The 21,845-nt window shown below is 35.2% G+C and overlaps 2 protein-coding genes across 3 annotated transcripts in view; one reads left to right on the forward strand and one right to left on the reverse strand.

Annotated features, from left to right (window-relative positions):
• Positions 1 to 21,845, forward strand: part of AstA-R1 (allatostatin A receptor 1) — a 209,858-nt gene that overhangs the window by 147,310 nt on the left and 40,703 nt on the right. For both annotated transcript variants that reach the window (XM_076117527.1, XM_076117528.1), the window contains one exon: positions 137 to 174. The gene's annotated coding sequence lies outside the window, so the exon portion shown is untranslated. The remainder of the gene's footprint in view (positions 1 to 136; positions 175 to 21,845) is intronic.
• Positions 2,414 to 3,025, reverse strand: LOC142974866 (ATP synthase subunit O, mitochondrial-like). Its single transcript, XM_076117437.1, has one exon. It carries the CDS (start codon positions 3,023 to 3,025, stop codon positions 2,414 to 2,416), a length of 612 nt encoding a protein of 203 aa, XP_075973552.1.

The following is a 21,845-nucleotide window of genomic DNA, read 5'->3' on the forward strand; positions in this document are numbered from 1 at the left end:
TATTCTTCAAACGATATAATTAGTACAAAACACTTAACCAACTAGTTACTCAGCTTAATCTAGTTTTCTTATCTCGTCCGTCCGTCTAACAAACTCCAAGTACTTGCTATTAAATTACCCCTCTCTCTCTTTCCAGATTAAACTGAGGAAGACGGCATGATATTTTTCTTTAAGGTAAGTTTTTCTTAACATTTCTTTTAGAGAGTATCTTTTACAAGTACATTAGGGGTTTTAAGATACTTTTGTTTTTTAAATTTAAAAGACCTTCATCCATAAAAATATCACCAAGAAACGTAATACGAAAATTCTAAATTTCAGGTGCGGTTACAAAGATTTCCTTTCATAAGTATGATCAGCAGCCATAATGTCAAAGCTTTATTGCCGCTCGAAGATGTTAGCTAAAACCTAACCATCCTACATTAAAATTAACTAAATTAGTCATAGCCGAATGGTATAAGTTGACACCTCCCACGCTAGTGGTCGCAGGTTCGAACCCGAGGCAACACACCAATGACTTTTCGAAGTTATGTGTATTAGAAATAATTATCACATGCTCCAACGGTGAAGTAAAACATCGCGAGGAAACCTTGCATGCCTGAAATTTGTTTAATACATTTATTGAGGGCATGGAAAGTCCCCAACCCGCACTTGGCCAGCGTGGTGGACTTAATGCCTTAACCTTCCCTCATTACGGGAGGAGACCCTTGCCCAGCAGTGGGACAGTAATGGGTTAAATGTATAATTTATTTTATAAATCAATTCTCAACGTGGCCTTTGAAATACGGAAACGCTGACCTCAAATACTACTCAGCAGCTATCCATCTTCTAAATATCTGCAGCAAAGGTTACGTAACTCGTTTGAAAGCGCAACTGGCTAAGAACATGTTAAGCATGTAAATACTACTCACTTGATGTTTTTGTAGACATTCTAATTTATATTACGCTCATAAATATCTTTGACAAACGCAAAGAAACAGAGATATTAATCTTTTCTTTTCATTAACGTTATTAAATAAAAGTCCTTTACGAGGTCACAGGTTCTCACAAACCAGATTAATTTAATCTAGAATAAGATATCTTAATATTTTCATAATTGTGTGCCTCTAGAAGAAAAGCGTTATAAGTCAAATTTTGTCGAAAATGAGTTAAGTATACCAAAATGTACGGAAAAAATGTTCTATCGACTGGTGAGAACAGATATTGTTTATCTTTAAAAACTGGCAAAGTGCGATTTGGGTTAGCGCACGAAGGGTTCCGTACCAAAAAATTACGAAAAGACCACGATTATTGAATGGGGACCCCCCTTAATGAAGATTTTTTAATGTTTAGTATTTGTAGTTATAGCGGTAACGAAAATACATCATTTGTGAAAATTTCAGTTTCCTAACTATCACAGTTTACGAGATACAGCCTAAAGACGGACAGACAATGAGGTTTAGTAATAGGGTCCCATTTTATCCCTTTGGTACGGAACCAAAACGATGAGAAAGTTAGCATTGAGCAAAAGTTGTTAACTTACACTAAAATACTGCAAAAGTGAGATATCACTCTAATTTCGTAATTCAGATTTGACAAAATTGGACTTACTACCTGTTTCATTAGAGGCTCAGAATTATTATTCTTGAGAGTCAGCACATATGCTATTTAATACAGGCCCGTCTGTTACGGCAATTTAGGTAAAATTATGTTCTATTAATCAAATCTTTATACAATGTTTTATTAAGATTTTGATGAAATCTTTGTCTTTATATTAATGAAAGTTATTAATAAAAATGATAACATATAATTCACAAAAACCTGTGATTGTTTTTGAAATAGAACATCTTAAATCTGACATTTATGTTATGTGAATCGTAGGGGCACCTTGATAATGAGTCAGTATTGAAACTACGGTCTTTATCTTTCATTTTACTTGACAGAAATAACAATATACCTTTGACTGGCCATTAATTTATAACAATGAATTAGATAAATATTAGGAAATATGGTACGTAGATAGTAAAAGTGAATATTATCCTGACTAAAGTTCAAATTTGGATAAAAACCTTAATACACATTTAATGATTACGTCTAAAATCAAACTAACTACGCCAGATTCGATTATATTATTGATTAGATGATTGATACACTCAATGGCGTGTGGCAAATTGGCGCAGTTGTTTAGGTCACCACGCCATCACCACTGCGTCGGGAGGTCGTGGGTTCGATTCCCACACGGAGCAAGTATTTGTGCGATCCACAAATAATTGTTACGGGTCTGGTTGTGCTTTGTGTCCGTTGTTTGTATGTTTGTAATAGTCCCCGCGACGCAAGAGCAATTCTTAGTACGGGAGTTGTCTTAAAAAAAGCTCTTTGATTAAAATACACTCATAACTTTTTTAAACCGTATAATCAAACAAACAAAAAACAAATCTCAAACAGCCTCCTTCAAGATAGCAGTATAAACTTGAATCTTCTTAGCAATACTGAGATCAATATGTTTATCTTCAACCCCCACTATCATCCCCCCAATAATAGACTCATCTATTTTCTCCGTCAAAGTTATTTTCTTCCCACCTTTAGTAAATTTAGTCAGCGCTTCCATAAGAGCTGTCCTTGCATCACCTTCCAAAGGCTTCGCGGTTATAACTTCGCATAAAGCCTCATTTCTATGAGCAACCATTACAGCAAGAAACATATTTATCATACGCCTAAGTAGTTTCAATCTTCCATTTTCTGCAACAATCTCCAGAAAATTAGCAGCAGCGGGTGGCATACTGGCCGATGTAGCGATTTCTTTCAACAATTTCGCTTTACCACCTCTTGAAATAAGACTGGTTTCGATAAAGTCGATAATTTTTGGTTTAGTCAAAGCCTTTTGTAAGTCTCTAAGGCTTTTTTCCACTGCGACTAACTGGTTCATTTGGGATGCTGCACTGTATAATGCTGTAACATATCTGCCTTCGATACCAAAGACTGATATTGGTGGTCTCTTCCCTGGCTTTGCGGCTTCCGCAGCAAAATTTCTAACAAATGTTCGGAACATTTTCACTGGAATTGTTTCTTGAGTAATTTACTTTTGTTGTAAATTAGATGTGGTGAAATGTCATGATGACAGTAACTTTTTTATGGGTGTAAATGGCGTCGATCATAAATAAAAAATGAAAAGTAATAGTCCCGTAAAGTGAAGTAGGTAATACATCCTTCTTGCACGTCAAAACGGCTTGATCGATTTGATTTGATATTAAACAAGGTACATACATAAAAAAAAACAGTATATACCATATTATTATAGTCACAATAATAACTACCCAGTCTATCAAATTCAAGAAACGCAGACAAGTTAGTAATGTTTTAAATCACATATTTTTCCTGCCCAACAAATATTATGAACTTTATACATAGTCGAATAATTTCATAAAAAAAATGCAGACAACGCCACGTGTAGGTATGAGTTAGTCATTAAGTAAATTATTTTTTTTCTCTGCCCAACCAACATTATGAACTTTATAATTTCTAGGAACCTTCATCTATGATTTTTTTTTTTCGTTGGTTCGAGTTGCTTTAATTTCCTTTCCCAATTTGTTTTACACCCACACACTACATAGAAATAAAGCTCAAAACTCCGGTATATTTCTTAGAAGTTACAAATTTCACACAGAACAAACACTTAAATGCGTAATTTGATATCTTATACTACTTATTGTACCTATAGAGGTAGAAGACCTAATACCAATTCCTAGAAATCACAGATGATGATTATTCCTTGAAGACATACGACTACTAACCACGAGGTTGTTGACTCCCGAAAGCCGAAGCTGCGGACCCGAAGAAAAAAAAAAGAATTAAAAATCCCTAATAAAGCGCTTTATTCCGCTTAGCTAAAACTATAACGGAGCAACGTAGAAAAATATAAAAAATATGGACGGATGCGCCTTTTTTTGCTGTAAAATAACCCAATTTCGACAAAAACGGATTATTTGATGAATTGGACATTAATGAATGAATTGGATAAGATACGTCTTCAACTATTGGGGCAGAATGTGGGTGATGGAAAAGTGCCAAAATTAACATATGCCCAAACGGCAAGCAAACCAAGGTAGACGCATAAATGCTCCTTTGGAAACACAAATAGTAACAAATTCACGTTTTGAATATGACATTGGTTTTAATATTGAAAACTGTCTCGCGTTCGTGCGGCTTGTGTTTAATATAAACTGTTGATTAAACTGGGGTTCGTTAACTTAAGATTAAAGGCTTGAGGTTTGCGCTGAGACGTTTGGAATAGCTGTTTTTGTAACTGTTATTATAATCACGTCTTAGCAAATAAAGGATTTTGTTGGAGCAAGTGAGCGAAGTACTTTATGGTTATAATGTTATGGTGACTTTAGAAAGGTGTTTTCTTTTTCCTGTCTTTTCTTTCTTTTGTCATTATTGGACAACTATTTTATCTCTTCTTAGATATGTTATTTAAGGATTAAAAAAACGTATTAACCCACAGAATTGGAATTGCTCTCAAAATTAAGTGTAATTCAATTTATTTAGTTATTTATTTATTACTAGCCGACCCGCCCAACTTTGCTTGCGTCACATAAGAGAGAATGGGTCATAATTTTATGCGTTTTTGTAAAAAAAAAATATTGGTACTCTGCTTCTATTGGTTATAGCGTAATGATATATAGCCTACAGCCTTCCTCGATTGATAGGCTATCTAACACTGAAAGAATTTTTCAAATCGGACCAGTAGTTCCTGAGACTAGCGTGTTCAAAAAACAAACAAACTCTTCAGCTTTATAGTACTACTACTCTTATTAGTATAGATTATTTATTACACATTGTCTTACCGCAGGGCAGGTCTCCCTTCCTTTTTTCCACCTATCTCTGTCTAGGCCAATTTTTAACGTGAAATTAATTAATTCTTGCTTAATTTAAAGCAACTTTATTTCTTTACCTCAATCTAATTAAGCCTGATGTAGTAATCGAATGACGAGTTGACATTTTCAACGCAAGCACAAAAGCAATAATTACAATATCATTGAAATATTTGTTCTCAGTTTTATAAAAGCCTCCCTTTTGTCCGAAGTCTATTGTGACTGACAAACTTAATTTACAACCATCGTATCAACGATGCAATCACGATTGATTCCGCGCTACTCAAAATCATACGGGTTTAATTTATTTTCTGTTTGTGAAAACTTCATTATACGCCTATTATTTTATTTATTATTTTCGAATAAATCGAGTCTCTTTAATTTGGCTTCAATGGAAACCCTTTTGACATTTGTTAATTAAAATACAAATTATAATCGAACTATATTTTCGATAATTTCGTTTTTAATTGCTTATTTTGATATGGTTTATTTATTTTTAAAAGACAACTCGCATTAAGACAAATTGATCAATTTATGTTGCAGGATTTTATAACTATTTTAACTGAAATAAGTTTTATAAGGTCACGAAATCAAAATAAAAACTTAATTACAAATTTATCTACGTAAAATTGACTGCCTCTGTGGCGCAGTGGTTAAGGTCACCACGCCGCAATATTGAAATTAAAAGTCCCCGCGATCCAAGAGCAATTGTCTAAGTCCAGGAGTTCTCTTTTATAAATAAATACAAACTTGCGTAACCTTGTGTATGCATTAATGTTAAAGCCTACCAGTTGAATTGTTAGTCAAGAACGAGTTGAAGACACAATAAATAAGTAGGTACTATTACATTTATTGATTTGTTTAGTACATTTATTGAGGACATGCAAAGTCCCCAACCCACACTTGGCCAGCGTGGTGGACTCAAGGCCTAATCCCTCCCTCATCACGGGAGGAGACCCTTACCCAGCAGTGGGACATTAATGGGTTAAATTTATTTTTATTACATTTATTGTGTCTATCATTTTCTATCAATGTAAAGTAAATTCTACAGTCCCATAAGTAAACACCTCCATCCATTATTAAACTGAAATACCTGAGTAATTCTAGGAAGCCTAGATATTTGTCTTAATTACTAACAAGCGATATTATGTATTTCTAGGTATTTATGTAGTTAGTGTATTCAATGAATTGGGTATTATGTTTCGGAGAATAACTAATACCTAATACGAGTATTTCATGACGCCTACGTTATATATGAGAATTGAATCCATATATGTATTTACACTGTTATACTAACCTATTCCCGCGACTTCGTTTGCGTGAAATTACTAGGAGGTTACAAAAAATAGTTTTTACTAATATGTCCAGTCGGCGGCCAGCCTTATTGAAATCAGAATCAAACTTTTTGGCCCGACCTGAGCGTGGTAGTCGCATACTATTCACCGCACCACAGATGCAGTCTCTGTATCTCTGAAACTACGCTGAATACAGGTAAGAATCGCCACGTTATAAATTAAAATAAAACCATCTTGAACACGTCAGCTTTCAAACAAAATTGTCGCTATTAAAACCACAGACAGATTTACAAATAAGTACACTGGTGTAAAATAATAATATAACATCCTTTATATTTTATCTGCTATCATAATCTATACTACTATACTTGTATGTTACGTAAGAGAAGAAGAAGTTCAGGTTGTAGACATCTGTGCCTCGGAGAGCACGTGAAAGCCGTCGGTCCTGCGCCTGACCCCTCACTGGTCGTGTCGGTTTAGCCGTCTCACCGGGTTTTGAAAGTAAGGGAATAGACAGTGTATTATACATGAGTATTATGGCCAACACTTGAACATGATAAACAAAGTAAAGTAACCCAAGGCCTGTACAGTAGTTCAATTCTCTAGTAGCGAGACTTTGACAATTAAAATGTACTGCCAAAATAGTTCCTACGAAGCCCGCTAGAGGCACTAATCGGAATTTCGTGCAAAATTTCTCGATAGCTAGCCGGTTGTCGGTATTTGTAAGTTGTAGAGAATCGAGCTACAGTAGGCTGGATTCAGTGAAACTGGCCACCGTGGAAGATTAACGGCTAGGAGGACATTATATGGCTAACACGGGTAAATCTAGGAGAGCTGCTAGTACAAAATATAATTCGCAATACCATCTAGTTTAAGTAATTGTTCGGCTCTAATTAAACACTGTTAATATATTCCGACATCGATATCCTACATGTGACAGTCAAAGCGTGTGATCATTAAAACGTTATTTGTCAATTATAAAATAGATTGGTTTGTAAAGAGACCATTTATTTTGATAATAATGTTCACCACGAAACATTAATTGAGAGTATATACTGTAGTCGGTCGTCCGCCCACATAATGTCGGCGAGTTGGCGACTTTAATTTAAAAGCAAAATCAAATTATTTATTCATGTAGGTCAAATATTGACACTTATGATAGTCGTTACAATTACTGAATCTACACTGCACGAGAATAATTCAGAATTGCAGCCACTTAAGGATTGATTTTTGAAAGTAGGCTTTGTTTTTCACATCCTTCAATTATCTGCAGACGTCAGCAATTAAACTATCGATACGTAAAAGACAGACTTTCGCATTTCTAATATCAATATAGAAATATAACTCACCAATATCCTTCTTATTGATCGGGTATTGTCAAAATAGTTTGCTATACAACAGCTGTTTCTATAGTACCCCAAAACTATTGAGCTTAAAATGTCAACTATCAAGAGACGGGCCAAAGACAGATGTGGGAGTTCGGGTCCTGTTTGAAACCTTTTATGAAAGAGGTCATCAAGTTTATCAATTTAGGGATCTCTGAGATTAATGTTTTATGAGTTTTGATTGTAGGCTTCAAGTATCAAGACTGTAGGAACTGGCTATAACTATAAGTATGAACGTTACGAACACCAGCAACGCTCATAAAAAAACGGCAAATATTAAAATTCTTGTGATGAAGTTTTATAAGCGATATCCTATGATTGTTGACTAGACAATCGAGTAACTATGGAAAAAAACTCTCTGAACAATTGATCACCGTTCGTAACGTGTTCCACAACTTTTTCACCAAATAATTTTATGATGTCAAACTTGTTAACCTATACTGAGAGTAATAAATCGCGCTACAGATAGGTTTTGCATGATTAAATAGAATATTAAGTACGTAATGAATATCAAGCATACACATCAATTTATAACGTTCGTTTAGATTTCAGGCAAATTATTAAAAACTAGCAGCCGCCCGTGACATCGTCCGCGTGGACTTGAGAATTCCCATTTCTGTTCTTTTGTATCAAAGTTTTTCTCCGTTTTCACCTCCTTGGGGATAAAATTCCCGAAAATCCTTTAGCTAGGGTCCTCTACACTTCCTAAGGAATCTTCATACCAAATTGAAACTTTCTACACTCACTAGTTTCGTCTGTGCATTGTCCATCAATCAGTCACTCAGTAACGGAAGAGTTTTATATAAATATTCAAAGTAATATTATCAATTTTATTTTCGTCATCTTTCCGCCACTTTTATCTTAATTACGCCAGTCACCTTCTATTTCTATATCCAGAAATAGCTTTATCTAAAACAAACTAAAGAAACTGATAACAAGACACTAACTCAAAGGTATTTATAATTTCATCATCCTTGACAAATTATTACGAAACATTTTAAACTATTTTAGATCATAACTCAGAAACAGCTGGTCCTTTTAACTATATTAAATACAACCCTTTCAATTTAATGAAAATACTTTGGAAATCTGCCTTAATGTCTACATAAAGTAAAGGGGATATTGAACTTGTTCATACAACAGCAACAACTAACAGTGGGACTTCCTACTATCTACAACCGGTAAATTATCGAGAACATTAAAAAAAATGTGATCAGCGCCTTTAATGGGTACCGTGGGGACTATTTTTGTAGCACATTTGAAATGTGAAACTCTCGATGCACAATAAAATTGTACAACGTAACATATGAAATAGTGTAGTCAGCGTAACATGATTTTGATCTTTGAATTTTCAAGGATCAAAACCATTATGTCAAGATGCCAATAATTTGCATTTGACTTACCTATTCAATATAATAGGTAATTTTATATGGTAAATATAATATAGCCGTAGAATACCACGGCTATATTACACCATATAAAATTTCCCCAGATCCAACACCAGCAAAAAAAGTAGTGTACACATCAGGCCAAAAAAAATTAAACAATAATTTCCATAAAACAGACGCAAATTTCCACATAGTTGGAGCTGCATCATTTCTCAATCTTTATGGGGCAGAAGAAAATACGTTCGAAGACAAGTACACAGCGCGAATGAATGATGGAACGAACGTATTACAGGAACTGGGGCATGCAAATTTCATGTAACGCTCACGATATCTCCCTCGCGATGTCAGCAAAAACCGTGGCGTAATACGAGTTTAGATGGCCTTTAGAATGTGGAAGGCAGAGTGTTTGTGGTGAATAGTTTGCTAGTAAATAAGAATAAATTATGGAAATTTTGTGTAAAGAGTAATTGAGTTACAATTTTTTTTTGTATACCTAATAGAAAACCAAAAAAAAAATATATCTTAATCTAGTAGACTCATGGCTTCAGTTGGGTATTGTCTTAACTAATTGCAATTTTTACTTTTATTATACCTTAGTATATTAAAAGTAGAGATTGCTTCGTTTATCAACATTTTCTAAATCATTTTGTTTTTATCTTATTCGGACAGTGAGTTTCGATATGAAAGCGTTATAGACAGTAATTAAACATTCACAATTTTTGAATATCAAAGAATGTAGCCAACACGTAATACAGTTTCACAATATACTACTCTCACACACAGTCTAACAATAGATTCGACACTACCACAGCGAAAACGCAATCACAGAAAAAAAAACAGCCGAAAGATTTCGTTAAGTCCGACCACGTACCATTCAACTAGACTCCACAGACAAAATATTCAGTCTGAATAATGCAATGTTGCAAGAATCATTGAATTCAACTACCCTCTAGGGTCATTTTGACCTACGTGTTCCATTTCAAATGTAGTCCATTCTAAATGAGGTCTACGTTGAAATGACTTCAAGTCTAGTGTCTCTAGGGTCTAGCCGTAATACTGGCGAAATTAAACTTATAGTGCCTAGAACTGGCAAGTTTTAAATGATTTTCAGAAATTTAGTTGGAAAAGAATTGTAAAATATGTAGCGAGTTTTTCTATTGCATGAGTTTTAAGGTTAGGTTTTACTTGAGACTAGCTATCCGCTCGCAGCTTCGCTTTCCAAAAATCCTATTTTAGTGCTCCTCTACACTCCCTAAGGAATCTTAGTACCAAGTCTCCAACTTTCTACGTTCAGTAGTTTAAGCTGTGCGTTGTCCATCAGTCAGTCACTCACTCAGTAACGGAAGAGTGAAATATTTATTGATTATATAGTGTTAGATATAGATGTAGGTCTGAGTAACAGTTCCGTAAACAAACAAAACCATTTTTGCTTTATTATAGGCACTTGTCCCACCGCCGACGAGAAAACGACAAACTATCGGCTATTTTCTCGTTCAAGAAACGTATAGACGATATGTATTCCATGTAAACAAAAGAGACACATATACAAATAGTTGATCGCTGACATTTCACACTGACGGCGAGCACTCTCTTCACTAGTCTGCTGCTAAGCGACCAGAACCATGAAAGATAACACTCGCTCAGCGATACTCCCGCGATTAGAACACACGTCGAGAGAGCAACCAGCTGTCATTTCTCTACGATGATGACAGTAATGCGAGTAATCGCTCGCCTCACTCGCACACTCGGTTGTAGCAGAGCTACACAACTATCGCAACTACGCACTCGCTCCCCGCGGCTCGCCAACTCGTTTCCAATTCTAGCTCTACTCGTTACTCGTTCATCGTTGGCGGTGGGACAAGTGCCATACACACGTCACATGCAATACACCCCCACCCAAATTATACCCACTTTTCGGTATTTACAGCCCGAGTTTTTAGTAAAAGGGGACAAGCCTATTGGTACTTATCGGACACGTTACCAAATTTAAGAAAATACCAGTAATTACATATTATCCAGATTCGACAAAAATATTGGTTAACTAAATACATATTAAAACGTACATTGTTAAAGAGATGTTAATAAAAATAGAATACAAATTCTAAACTTACCTTTCGTATTTACCACTAGTTCTTAGTAGCTACATCTATGTACAAAACATGAAATCACAAACAAATACAAAATTAGATCATGAAGAACACACAGTGGCTTAATAAAAAACATAGAATACAAACTAGCAGGACTTCTCACTTCAGTATTCAATGGCACAGTTCAAAAGGAATTCTACGCAGTGTAGAGCAACATCGTTTGCGGTCACGCAAATAGGTCGCACGGGTCCACGCCGGCCGCTCTGTATAATTAGAGAGTGAATTCATTTCTATCGTGTTTTATTATCTAGATACTAGATTTTGTTAGATTTTTTGTAGTGAGATTTAAATAGGAGACGAGATTCTACTCATCTGATTGTTTGTTTGTTTGTCGTATGGTTAGTGGTCAACCTAGTATCAAAGTTGTTCAAGCCGCCCGAGAGGCCTTTGACATGGCTTAACGACTATTATCTTAGTAGACAACAGCCGGGACTGACCTTTTTACGTGCCCTCCGAAGCACGGAGACGCCCAGCTCAAATACCATTATGCGGTCACCAATATATGGAATGACTGCGCCAAGGGTTGCTTAACCCACAGATCGTATACCGACCGGTGAGCGCAACTGGTTATGGGCGCCTCATCTGATTTATAAAATCACATGCCATGCGTGGCAATGCTGCCAGCATGCTGGGAACGTTCCCGATTGACAGCGATGTGGAAGAGTACTACGACGCGTAGTGCGCTTCCCATGTTTTGTCTATTTTAATACTTGTATCTTTTATTCATTTTTTATCTATTTGTATATATAGTTAGTTTATTGTTGCTGTAAATATTTTAGCTAATTATAAGTTTTTAAATCAAGACCATTTAGAAATAACAAGACAAATACCAAATTGGTTCATCACTTACAAAGTTACCATCAAAACATTATTTCCATAGCTGTAGATAAAATATTATTGACGATTCAACGTCCTTGAAACATAATCTTAGTTAGCATATATTTGTGGTACACGCATCGTGGCAGCGCTAAGCCGCTTCAAGCTTAATACCGAGATAAATCATTTGATAGCGATTTAAGCGCTGTTCTGCCAATCTTATCTATACTGAGATATGATCTGGCTGATCATCGATCAAACGATGAAGGATTATTATAAGTTTATTGTTTCGCGGTCTAAGTTTCATGCGGTAGCGAGTTTGACGTGTTTTTGAGTTATTAGATTACAAATTGAAAGTTTCTGATGCGTGGATTTGTTTGATAGCCTCCATAGCGCAGTAGTTAAGATCATAACGCCTCTACCTATGCGTCGGGAGATGAGTTCAATTCTTTCACGGAACAATTGATATTTGTGCGATCAATAAATTGTCATTTCGGGTCTGGTTGTACTTGGTGTGCGTTCTTTGTGTGTTTGTAAAAGTCCTCTCCCCGACACAAGGGCTGCCTTTGTAAAAAAGCGTATATTTGGTTCAAAGCAACATCACTAGTGGTTCATAATGCAAAACTAAAATGGTGAATATTAACTAGTAAGTGCTGAATGAAATTCTTAGTATATTTTTTTGGTGGAGTGGTAATTTAATTTCGTGCCGATTTCATATAACATGGAATTATTAACAAAAGGTTTTGAAAGATGATTAGCAATGCTTAAGCTTTCACAATATAGTTGATTAAAACTGACCCATGATTTTATATTAAACATTAACGTCAAAACAGTTTAGGCTCTGGTAACAGTAAAATCCCTACATGAAAATTTATGTTCCCAATTTTTGCTGAAACCGCAAAATATTTTAGGTCGCTGGTTTTATACTATATTTACATATTATGTCCCTTACTAAGCTTAGTATTATGCTAAAATATAGAATCTAAAAATATGTGGGTTCAGCTTTTAACTGGATGACCTATTCATTTTTATTGTTACCTATTTTATACCGTTCAAGTATGGTTACTGATATTTCTGCAATATGTATTATAAATATGTTTTTGTTTATATTTTCGCTTATGATGATTTTACAGAGCTTTTTTGAGGCCTAAAGTCGTCAAACGGTAGTTTGGCCTTAGATATGTATATGATGATATCTTTTCGCAAAGTCCATTACTTCACGATCGAAAATCGTGCATTCCAGCACTTAGTAGAAAAGCTTTCTGCACTGCACGTTTAGCGCAGTGGTTAAAGTGGTCACCTCGCTGCAATAGCCGCAGCGCCGCGTGTGGCGGGTTCGAATCCCACCCGGGACAAATCTTTGTGTGATAAACACGACTATTTGTTCTGAGCCTGGTTGTTGATTTATCTATATAAGTATGTATTTCGAAATATATAAGTATGTTTATCAGTTATTTGGTTACCATAGTACAAGCTCTGCTTAGTTTGGAGTCAAATAACCGTGTGTGAGTTGTCCAATGATATTTATATTTCTTCTAAGTGCTGGCATGCAAGATTTATTTAGAATATAATTAAGAATTGTATGTACTTCCAAAACAAAGTAGCTGTATCCAACAGACCACCTTCAACTGCATAAGTCAACGGATCAATGATATTCTAAATAGCGTGTGTCTTATCAAGCCGTGAAACTTGCATACAAGGCTCTCTACAAAATTGTTGAACTATAGTCATTATTAGCGGTAAGCACGTACAGCGAGATGAATTAATCTGGATAAAGCTAAACGGTATAAGTAGATTATGAAAAAAAGCGTGCTCCTATAGTTATAAATGTTCTTCATTGCCAACGATTAACGGGATTATGCAGTATGCATAGGAAGCTTAATTGAAATACCCATGTACATATTGCACTTACATGTTCAAAAATTTTGAAGATAAATAAATTATTTTAATCTAAAATTTGAAGTTAGGGTTCCTGATAGAATACATGTATTTATGTCGTTTACGTAGTAATAGCCGATTGGTATAAGTTGGCACCTCACATGCGAGTGGTCAACGTTTTGAACCCGAGGCAACACTCCAGTGACTATTCGCAGATGTGTATGAATTAGAAATGTATCACTTGTCGCACAATTATTTGTGCGATCCACAAATAGTTGAGTCTGGTTGTACTTTGTATCTGTTGTTTGTATGTTTCTAAAAGTCTCCGCGACACAAAAGCAGTTATTAGTGCGGGAGTGGTCTTCTTTAGTGAAAAAACTACCCAGGTGCATAATTTTGACCAAAACAACTCGAGTAAACTCGCGGGGTATAATATAATAACCGCTGCCTCTTACATTCGAATGGACATGAACAAAAACGGATTTATAGCCGACTACAATTAACAAAACCGTTCCGCGCTTTAAACAGAAGTCTTTGATGTGGGGAAACTGGAATTTTGTATTTTCTGACCTAAGAGCCTTTAGTGACCGGTTATTTATTTACCCGGAAACAGTTTTGGGTTAAATTTACTAACCTAAAAGTTGAAATGCGATTGTCTGAATGCGTGTTGATTGTTGAGGATTTATTTCTATTGAAGTTTCTGACGGATTTCCTTTATGTAGTTTTAGTTGGTTAGTTTTATGCAAAAGTTTCTTAGTTAAATTATAATGCGATATATTTTGGTCACATTAATTTTAATTGGTTGTTAAAGCGTGGTGGATCCTAAGCTTTACCCCTTTCGTTTGGGAGGAGATCCTTGCTAAGCAGTGGGACAGAAATGGCTTAAAAAAAATGTGTGGTCAAATTAGACATTTAAGACCGGTTAGGTATAAAATCTCTAATTTTGAAGTTTCATAAACAAGTCTATTTGAAAAAATAAATAGTTTTTCATAAAATGGAACAAATAGTTCATTATTATTTCTTTTCATAATAAATTCAACGAATGTTGGCTTGTGTTACCTATGTACTAATTATACATATTAAATATTATTTGTATTCATTGGGATTTGTGTAAACAAGTTTATAATGTTAATGTTTCAACGTTGATTAAAATGATATGAATTAATATGAATCGAGGATTTTGAAAACAGCAATAATCCGGTTTGAAATTGCGATTCACTCCCTTCCATAGTAATAATTATGTGTTAAATTTTGCAACTACTAATTACATATTTAACATGCATACTGTACCCGTATGAAATGTCACTGTAGTAATATTATATTTACTAAATAATGTGATTTGAATTTTAATTTTTTCTTGACTTTTTAGCCACGCTGAAAACTGTAACGTACCCTCAGTGTTAAGCTTAAACAGTCATGGTCATGCAACATAAAAATGACCTATGCAATTGTTCAAGTTACGATTACTATACATCATAAACTCGGTTTGGCATTAATAGGCGTAGCCGGACGGAAAAACCGAATATGTGTAGATGAACCCGATCGGAACAAGCCGAACATGTGAGTCGAGTAGTTTTTGTTGCTCGATAAAAATAGCCGAATTTAACGTGAAGAACAGAATATGGGTGTAGCAAGCCCTACTGGTTGACCACAGACCTCAGTGAAGACAAATTAATAGTCTCACAAAGTTTCTTGTACCTATTGTATATCTTCAGATATTTTGTAAAGCAAAATTCTGCCTTATCTCAAGAAACCTAACCCCATAAAGCATATTCAATTCTGCAGAATAAACTCCGGAACCTAACTCCCTTAAGTATAAGGTACTTACTCGAAAACTGCACACGTTAAGTCTTCCTTCCCGTTTTAGTTTGAAAGTTGTCGAAACTTCTGTAAGCACGTAAACATAATCCTTCGTTGGATAAACAACCTCGCTACAATGTGTCATCGAAATTTGTAACTTTTGGGACATTTGCCACTTCCCAAATCCCTTAAATTTACAAATAATTACTCTCGTTATATATTATAATAGCTTTTGCCCGCGACTTCGTCTGCGACGAAAATCCTTTCTTGGCGGATACTACGTCATAACATTTACCTGCATGCCCCATTTCAGCCCGATCCGTCCATTGGTTTGGGCTGTGCGTTGATAGATCACTATGTCAGTCACCACCTCAGAGTTAAATGTATTTAGATGAAATAGAAACTATATTGGAAGCTCATAAACTCTCGCGTTGCATGTTTCGTGTATAAAAGCATACGGGAATTAACGCAAACACGCAATTTACCTTCAAATGGTATTTTATTTTCCCGTATTCTATTATATATATTGGGAGCTCTTCTTAGTTAAATTTTAAACCTACTGTTGCTGGCCCATTCAGCCCCCGATAATTGAAAAGACGCATCTAAAAAGTTTGATCTTCAAAATAGTAATTTAACCTTGAAAAATCATTGGTATGTTAGTTATGAATTCTCGACCACTTGCGTGGGAGACGAATGCTTATACCACTCAGTTCTCACAGTTTGAAAGAAAATTCTCGAACAATCCAGACGACAACTTTGTCAAATAAGTAGAACACTAATTAGTTTTAGAACTCGCTGACTTTATAAAAACAATACCCCGGAGCTTGTTCTTTATTAGATTTTTGAGAAAACAATAAAAAATCTTTTAAGTTGTAACTAATTACGATGTCTGCATCAAATTGTTTAGTTCTCTTGTATAAATCTTTGAAACATAAACTTGGGTACAAATATTTATTGATAATCGCCGATCGCCCTAGGTTATACCAAGTACTCGAATATTTTGATATTACAGTTTAATCTCTGCCCGTGTTGTTTCACGTAAAACAATTCGCCGGGTAAAAAAATTTGGATATTTGAATATTTGTTACACAATCACGCTTGAACCATTCAACCGATTTTGATGAAATTGTTCACACGTAGTTTATAACCTGAATTACGACAAGATTCTCTTTTATCCCCTTAAAGTAGAGGATAGGCCTTTGAGTCCATAAATAAATAAAATATTAAGGGTGTCCCCATACAAAAATCGTGATCTCTTCGTATTTTTTTGGTACGGACCCCTTCGTGCCCGAGTTCGACTTGCACTTGGCCGGTATTATACTATTTACAACATATCAAATCATTTAAATAAGTACTAACAAATTCGTCGGTTAGTCAGTCACAATTCCGATGGAGTTAGCAATCCAATGTAAGTGTGATGTATCGGCTAACTTGTGAGTGACGCTGAATGATCGATGCTAGTAATTGACAACGTGCCAGTTAACACTGGGTTTGTAGCAGAATAGCTTGTACTAGCAGCTTTGTGCTCTGAAAATGGTTCGAAGGAATAGAGACTACGATTGAGTATTTAAATCTATACGAATATTATAAAGCTGAAGAGTTTGTTTGTTTGTTTGAACGCGCTAATCTCAGGAACTACTGGTCCGATTTGAAAAATCCTTTCACTGTTAGATAGCCCATTTATTGAGGAAGGATATAAACTATAGATCAGAGTACCAGGAAAAAATGTTACAAAGACGGGAAAAGCAACACGTGATTACATCACGCCAGAGCAACTATCACCACTAGAAAATAATTATTGATAATAAAAACCGTCTCAATGTCATAACAATATCTAAAAGCAAAATTAACGTCTGAAATGTCCGTGAAAAGTATGAAAACTACTAAAAATGCAAATGAGCTGTGACAAATAGACTATAATTCTACTCAATCTAGACGTACTCGTGTTTCAAACAATAACACTACCAAGGTTACCTCTTGAAATAAATGTTGTATAACTCTTTATAATATAATATTACGGGCTTCTCATCAGCCTAGCCTTTCTTCCAGCTGTGTTAGAGTCGGCTTCCAGTCTTACAGGATGCAGCTGGATTCTAGTATTTTAAATTTATTTTTCTCATAGGAGTATATAGGCAGAGACCAAAGAAACCTGGTACGATCCTTACAAAGTTTCCTTGCCTCATTCACAACCATACGTCTTGTCATACAGGATCGCATTACGCACATAATTACCCATAATTGTTACCCACAATTTAACATGCCTTCCGAAACACGGTGCAACTCGATAATAATATGTATAAGATGGTCACCCGTCCACAGAACGACCTCGGCAAGCGTGGTTAACCTTATAGATCAATCGGTGCGGTTGTTGTTTACTAAGCCACGAGCTACTCTAGCTAACTAACTAACAAAGAAGCTATTACGAGCTTCTGTGTTAGTGTATTCTTAAGAGTTATACAACAGTACAGTATCCTATTATTAAATTGAAGTTAATCCTTATATTCCGTTGTATAATAAACATATTCAACGCTATAGTTTAAAAGATAGGCTCGATACATAGGCTATTTTCGTTTTCAAAAATCAACCCTAAAGTTGCTAATATAGGGGATGAAACTTCGTATCCTCGAGCTAGCTAGTAGTTGTATAACTCATAATAATGCTATAATCTCATAAATGTTATATCATCCTGTACATCGCAAAATTCACAAGTCTTCAAAACAACATCCAAGGCCCATTAGTTTCGTCTCATAAGAAAACTATTTGCGGCCCAAAACTTTCAAACTCTGACTAAAGGGGTTTGCGTTTATCAAACGAAATTCTGAAGCCTAACAATATCCTACACGTTTCACAAAACGTAACCCGACCCTTAATTACTTTCATACCAAAACGTTGTATAAAAAATTTTTGCGAACGTTTTATTGGGAAAATATTTCCGTTACACAAATTTACGCGTGAATGAAATAATTTGAGTTCATATCAATTTGGGATCTCTTTCTGAAGCAAATTATTGTATTTTTATTCGTTTTTTTTTTCACGTAATACAAAGTAAATTGGCACTTTTTATTTAATAAGCACTAGGACTGTTTATTAAATAAAAGGGCAGATATTTTTCTAGTATATAATTATGTCTGTCAAGCCGAGATAGACAAAGACATTATTTTTATATTTTTATTGGAATAAATACATATAGTATTGGTGAGGGCAAACTCTGTCATATTCGAAAACAAAACTATTATGTTTTTGAATTAAAACTGATGGGGGCAGCTCTGTAGCTCTATTCTCTAATACTATACTACCGAAAACCGACTAGCTATGGATTTATTTTGTGTAAAAATCTGCACCTGTGTCTAATATTCTCCTATGATTTTACTTCCAATTTTGTAAACCTCAGAAAATAAGGCCTCTTTCATCAAAATTGTAATAAAGTAAGTCTTCAATGCTTATTTTTCAAAAATAACTAGCTTACTCACGATTTTATTCGCAACCTCTGTTAATAAAAACACAACATAATAAACTATTTTTAGCGGCAGGAAAACTTGAAACCCAACAATAAAGTTATTATGAAACCTTTCTCTTTTATATTTACGTTCTCACAAATAAGTAGTCGCAAAAATATCTCGGTAACATAATACATCGACAACAATGTTCCGTAATGGAGCCTACACATTGACGTCGCCGACCCGCCGACACAACGATGACTTACTGTCAGCGACTTTATTTCAAAGGTACGTTACGAGTCACCGATATGATTCTTTTGTAATAAAGATCTACCGCTATCAAATTGCCCTCATGAGTCGGTATCTTTGTTAGCCAAATAGAGCTGCTGACATCACTTACATGTGTTGGCGGGTTGACGACTTATATTTGGCGACTTTATATCAAAAGTAGGCTACAAATGGCTCATATATTTCTTATAGGATATAGAGTCGCTGATCTCAAGTCACATACATGTGTCAGCGGGATGACGACTTACTGTCAGCGCCTCTTTTTAAATTAGGCTGCACCTTACCGGCAAAATTTGCTTTAAATATAAAGCCAACTGCATCAAATCGCCTACATGTGTCGGCGGGTTAGCGACTTGCAGTCGGCGGGCTAGCAATTTGCTGTCGGCGGAATTATTTCTAAACTTACTTTACACGACGCTGACATGATATTCCTGAATAATGGGGCCGCCGACATATATCAGCGGGTCGGTATATTCAGTGTGTAGGCTTCGTAACGTTATAATTAGAGAAACCCGATAACTGTAAGCAAATACTGTAAAAGCCATGCACAAATGTATGGAGGCCATGGGAGATACGACAATAGACAGCTGGCCATCAATCAATTGCTTCAAAGAAAATTGATTTATTGCCGTTCTTAGATCTTTCAGTATATAAGGGCAGGAGTTTATTTCTTGTTATATAAATAAATACATTTTAAACGTAGTGTATGACGCAGTTATGGTGGTTTGACGTAATAATCGAGACGGTTTTGCTACGTAGTAAGATTTCCGTAGATCAAAGATAATTTTAATCCGTTGGAGATAGGTAACCTGATTCATATTTTATTTTGTGTCTTCTTTGATAGTCTTAAAACTACGCATATGAGGTGGAAGTGAGTTATACACCAGTTGCAGTAGCGCGATTCTGCACAGTCGGTATAATAGAGTGCCTGGAGTTTGACATTTAAAATGTGTTTTATAAATTGTTTTAATGGCACCCGCTTATAGCGTTTTCATACAAAATTTATCGATAGCTAGCCGGTTGTCGATAGTGTTAGAGAATTTCGTACTGAAGTACCCACTACGCATCTCAGTTGACAACTAGTGTATGTCAAATTGATGGTCACTATTCAGTACATTGCTGCCTTGACGTAATCACTTAAATCTAAGGGAGAAAATTATGTACAGTAGGTGGCTTTCAAATAGTTGTCAACTGAGATACATATTAGTCCCCCTGGACAATTAAACTCATGTTTTCTTACTGGCTTCTTTAACGCCGTTTCTAGTCCTTATATTGCATAATAAAATGTAACGTCACCTTGTGTCCAGAATAATCTTCGGAATTATTGCACAATATATTCGAACGGGTTATAATATTGTGCAATACACCACCTAGCAATATGATTGATCTTCAAAGCCTAAAAGTATTATCAGAAATCGAACAACATTTTATTTTACTCGTTATATGTTCTCGTTTAGAGATTTCATTCATAACGTAATACAAAAATATCTCGATAGCTAGCTAGATGTCGGTAGTCGATAGAATCGAGCTACAGACTAACTAAGCTTTTTGCTTGTAATTTATTCATTATTGAGATCTAAGACAACTACGGGACTAAATCTTAAAGCTAGCTAGCAGAAAATAGCTCTAATTAAAAAAAAAGTATCAACATTTTCAGGTTAAAACCGAAAAATGCACTGCAAAAACTCTCCGATAACTATGTCAGCGGATCCATTAGCCGAGCCACTAATGGCTTGAAGATTAAAACATTACACCACTCCCAACAAAGCAGGAGTTTCTCACCAACTTAGTGGCTTCTAACCTTTTTATACCATCAAATAACCCCACCTGAAAAAAAACCCTTCCTTATTCTTCCACAAACACATTTCTGAACTCAATTAACAACCTTTACCTTTCAAAAACTTTGGACACAATAACAGGATATTCACCCTTCTATTCCCGACAATAAAGTCGAAAATCCCATCAAATTCGTAATCTCTTTGCATCATCGCACCGAACTAATTTGAAACTTACTGCTTTAGAGATAAAATCGAATTCTGTAGTGACAAATTTTGTTGCTGTTTATTCTAATTTGAACCTTAACTGTTAGTGGTAGAGTTGATTTTTGTTTGGTTGATGAAGTTCGAAGACACCCCATGTCAATTAGTTCGGAGAAACTGAAAACTGAATTAAATGCCTTCAAGACCTTCGAGTGCTGTCATGCATGAAGTTTCAGGCCAAGTTTTTATTCAATGTCTCATTTGTGTAAATGAAGGTCTGACTTTGGAATTCTTGTCTTTTCAAACAAATCATAACTCAGGCTTTAGGGTTAACGAATCGCATGAAATTAGGTCCTATTGAAACTTCAGTATTAGTTTTCTTAGATTTTTGACGAAGACAAGCTGGTTTTGTTACGATTCAAAGTTGGTATTCATAAAAATATAATAAATTTTGGTAACTTTCTAGACAAATTAACATTGAAGCATGTGATATTGTATTATTTTTTTTACTTTTAGCCGTGAGTTGGACAAAGTATTGTTAAATTGGAGAACCTAAATTGCAGTTCAGAGTTTGGAATTGTG

The sequence above is a fragment of the Anticarsia gemmatalis genome, chromosome 8 (assembly GCF_050436995.1).
Source record: "Anticarsia gemmatalis isolate Benzon Research Colony breed Stoneville strain chromosome 8, ilAntGemm2 primary, whole genome shotgun sequence".
In the NCBI taxonomy this organism is placed as follows: domain Eukaryota; kingdom Metazoa; phylum Arthropoda; class Insecta; order Lepidoptera; family Erebidae; genus Anticarsia; species Anticarsia gemmatalis.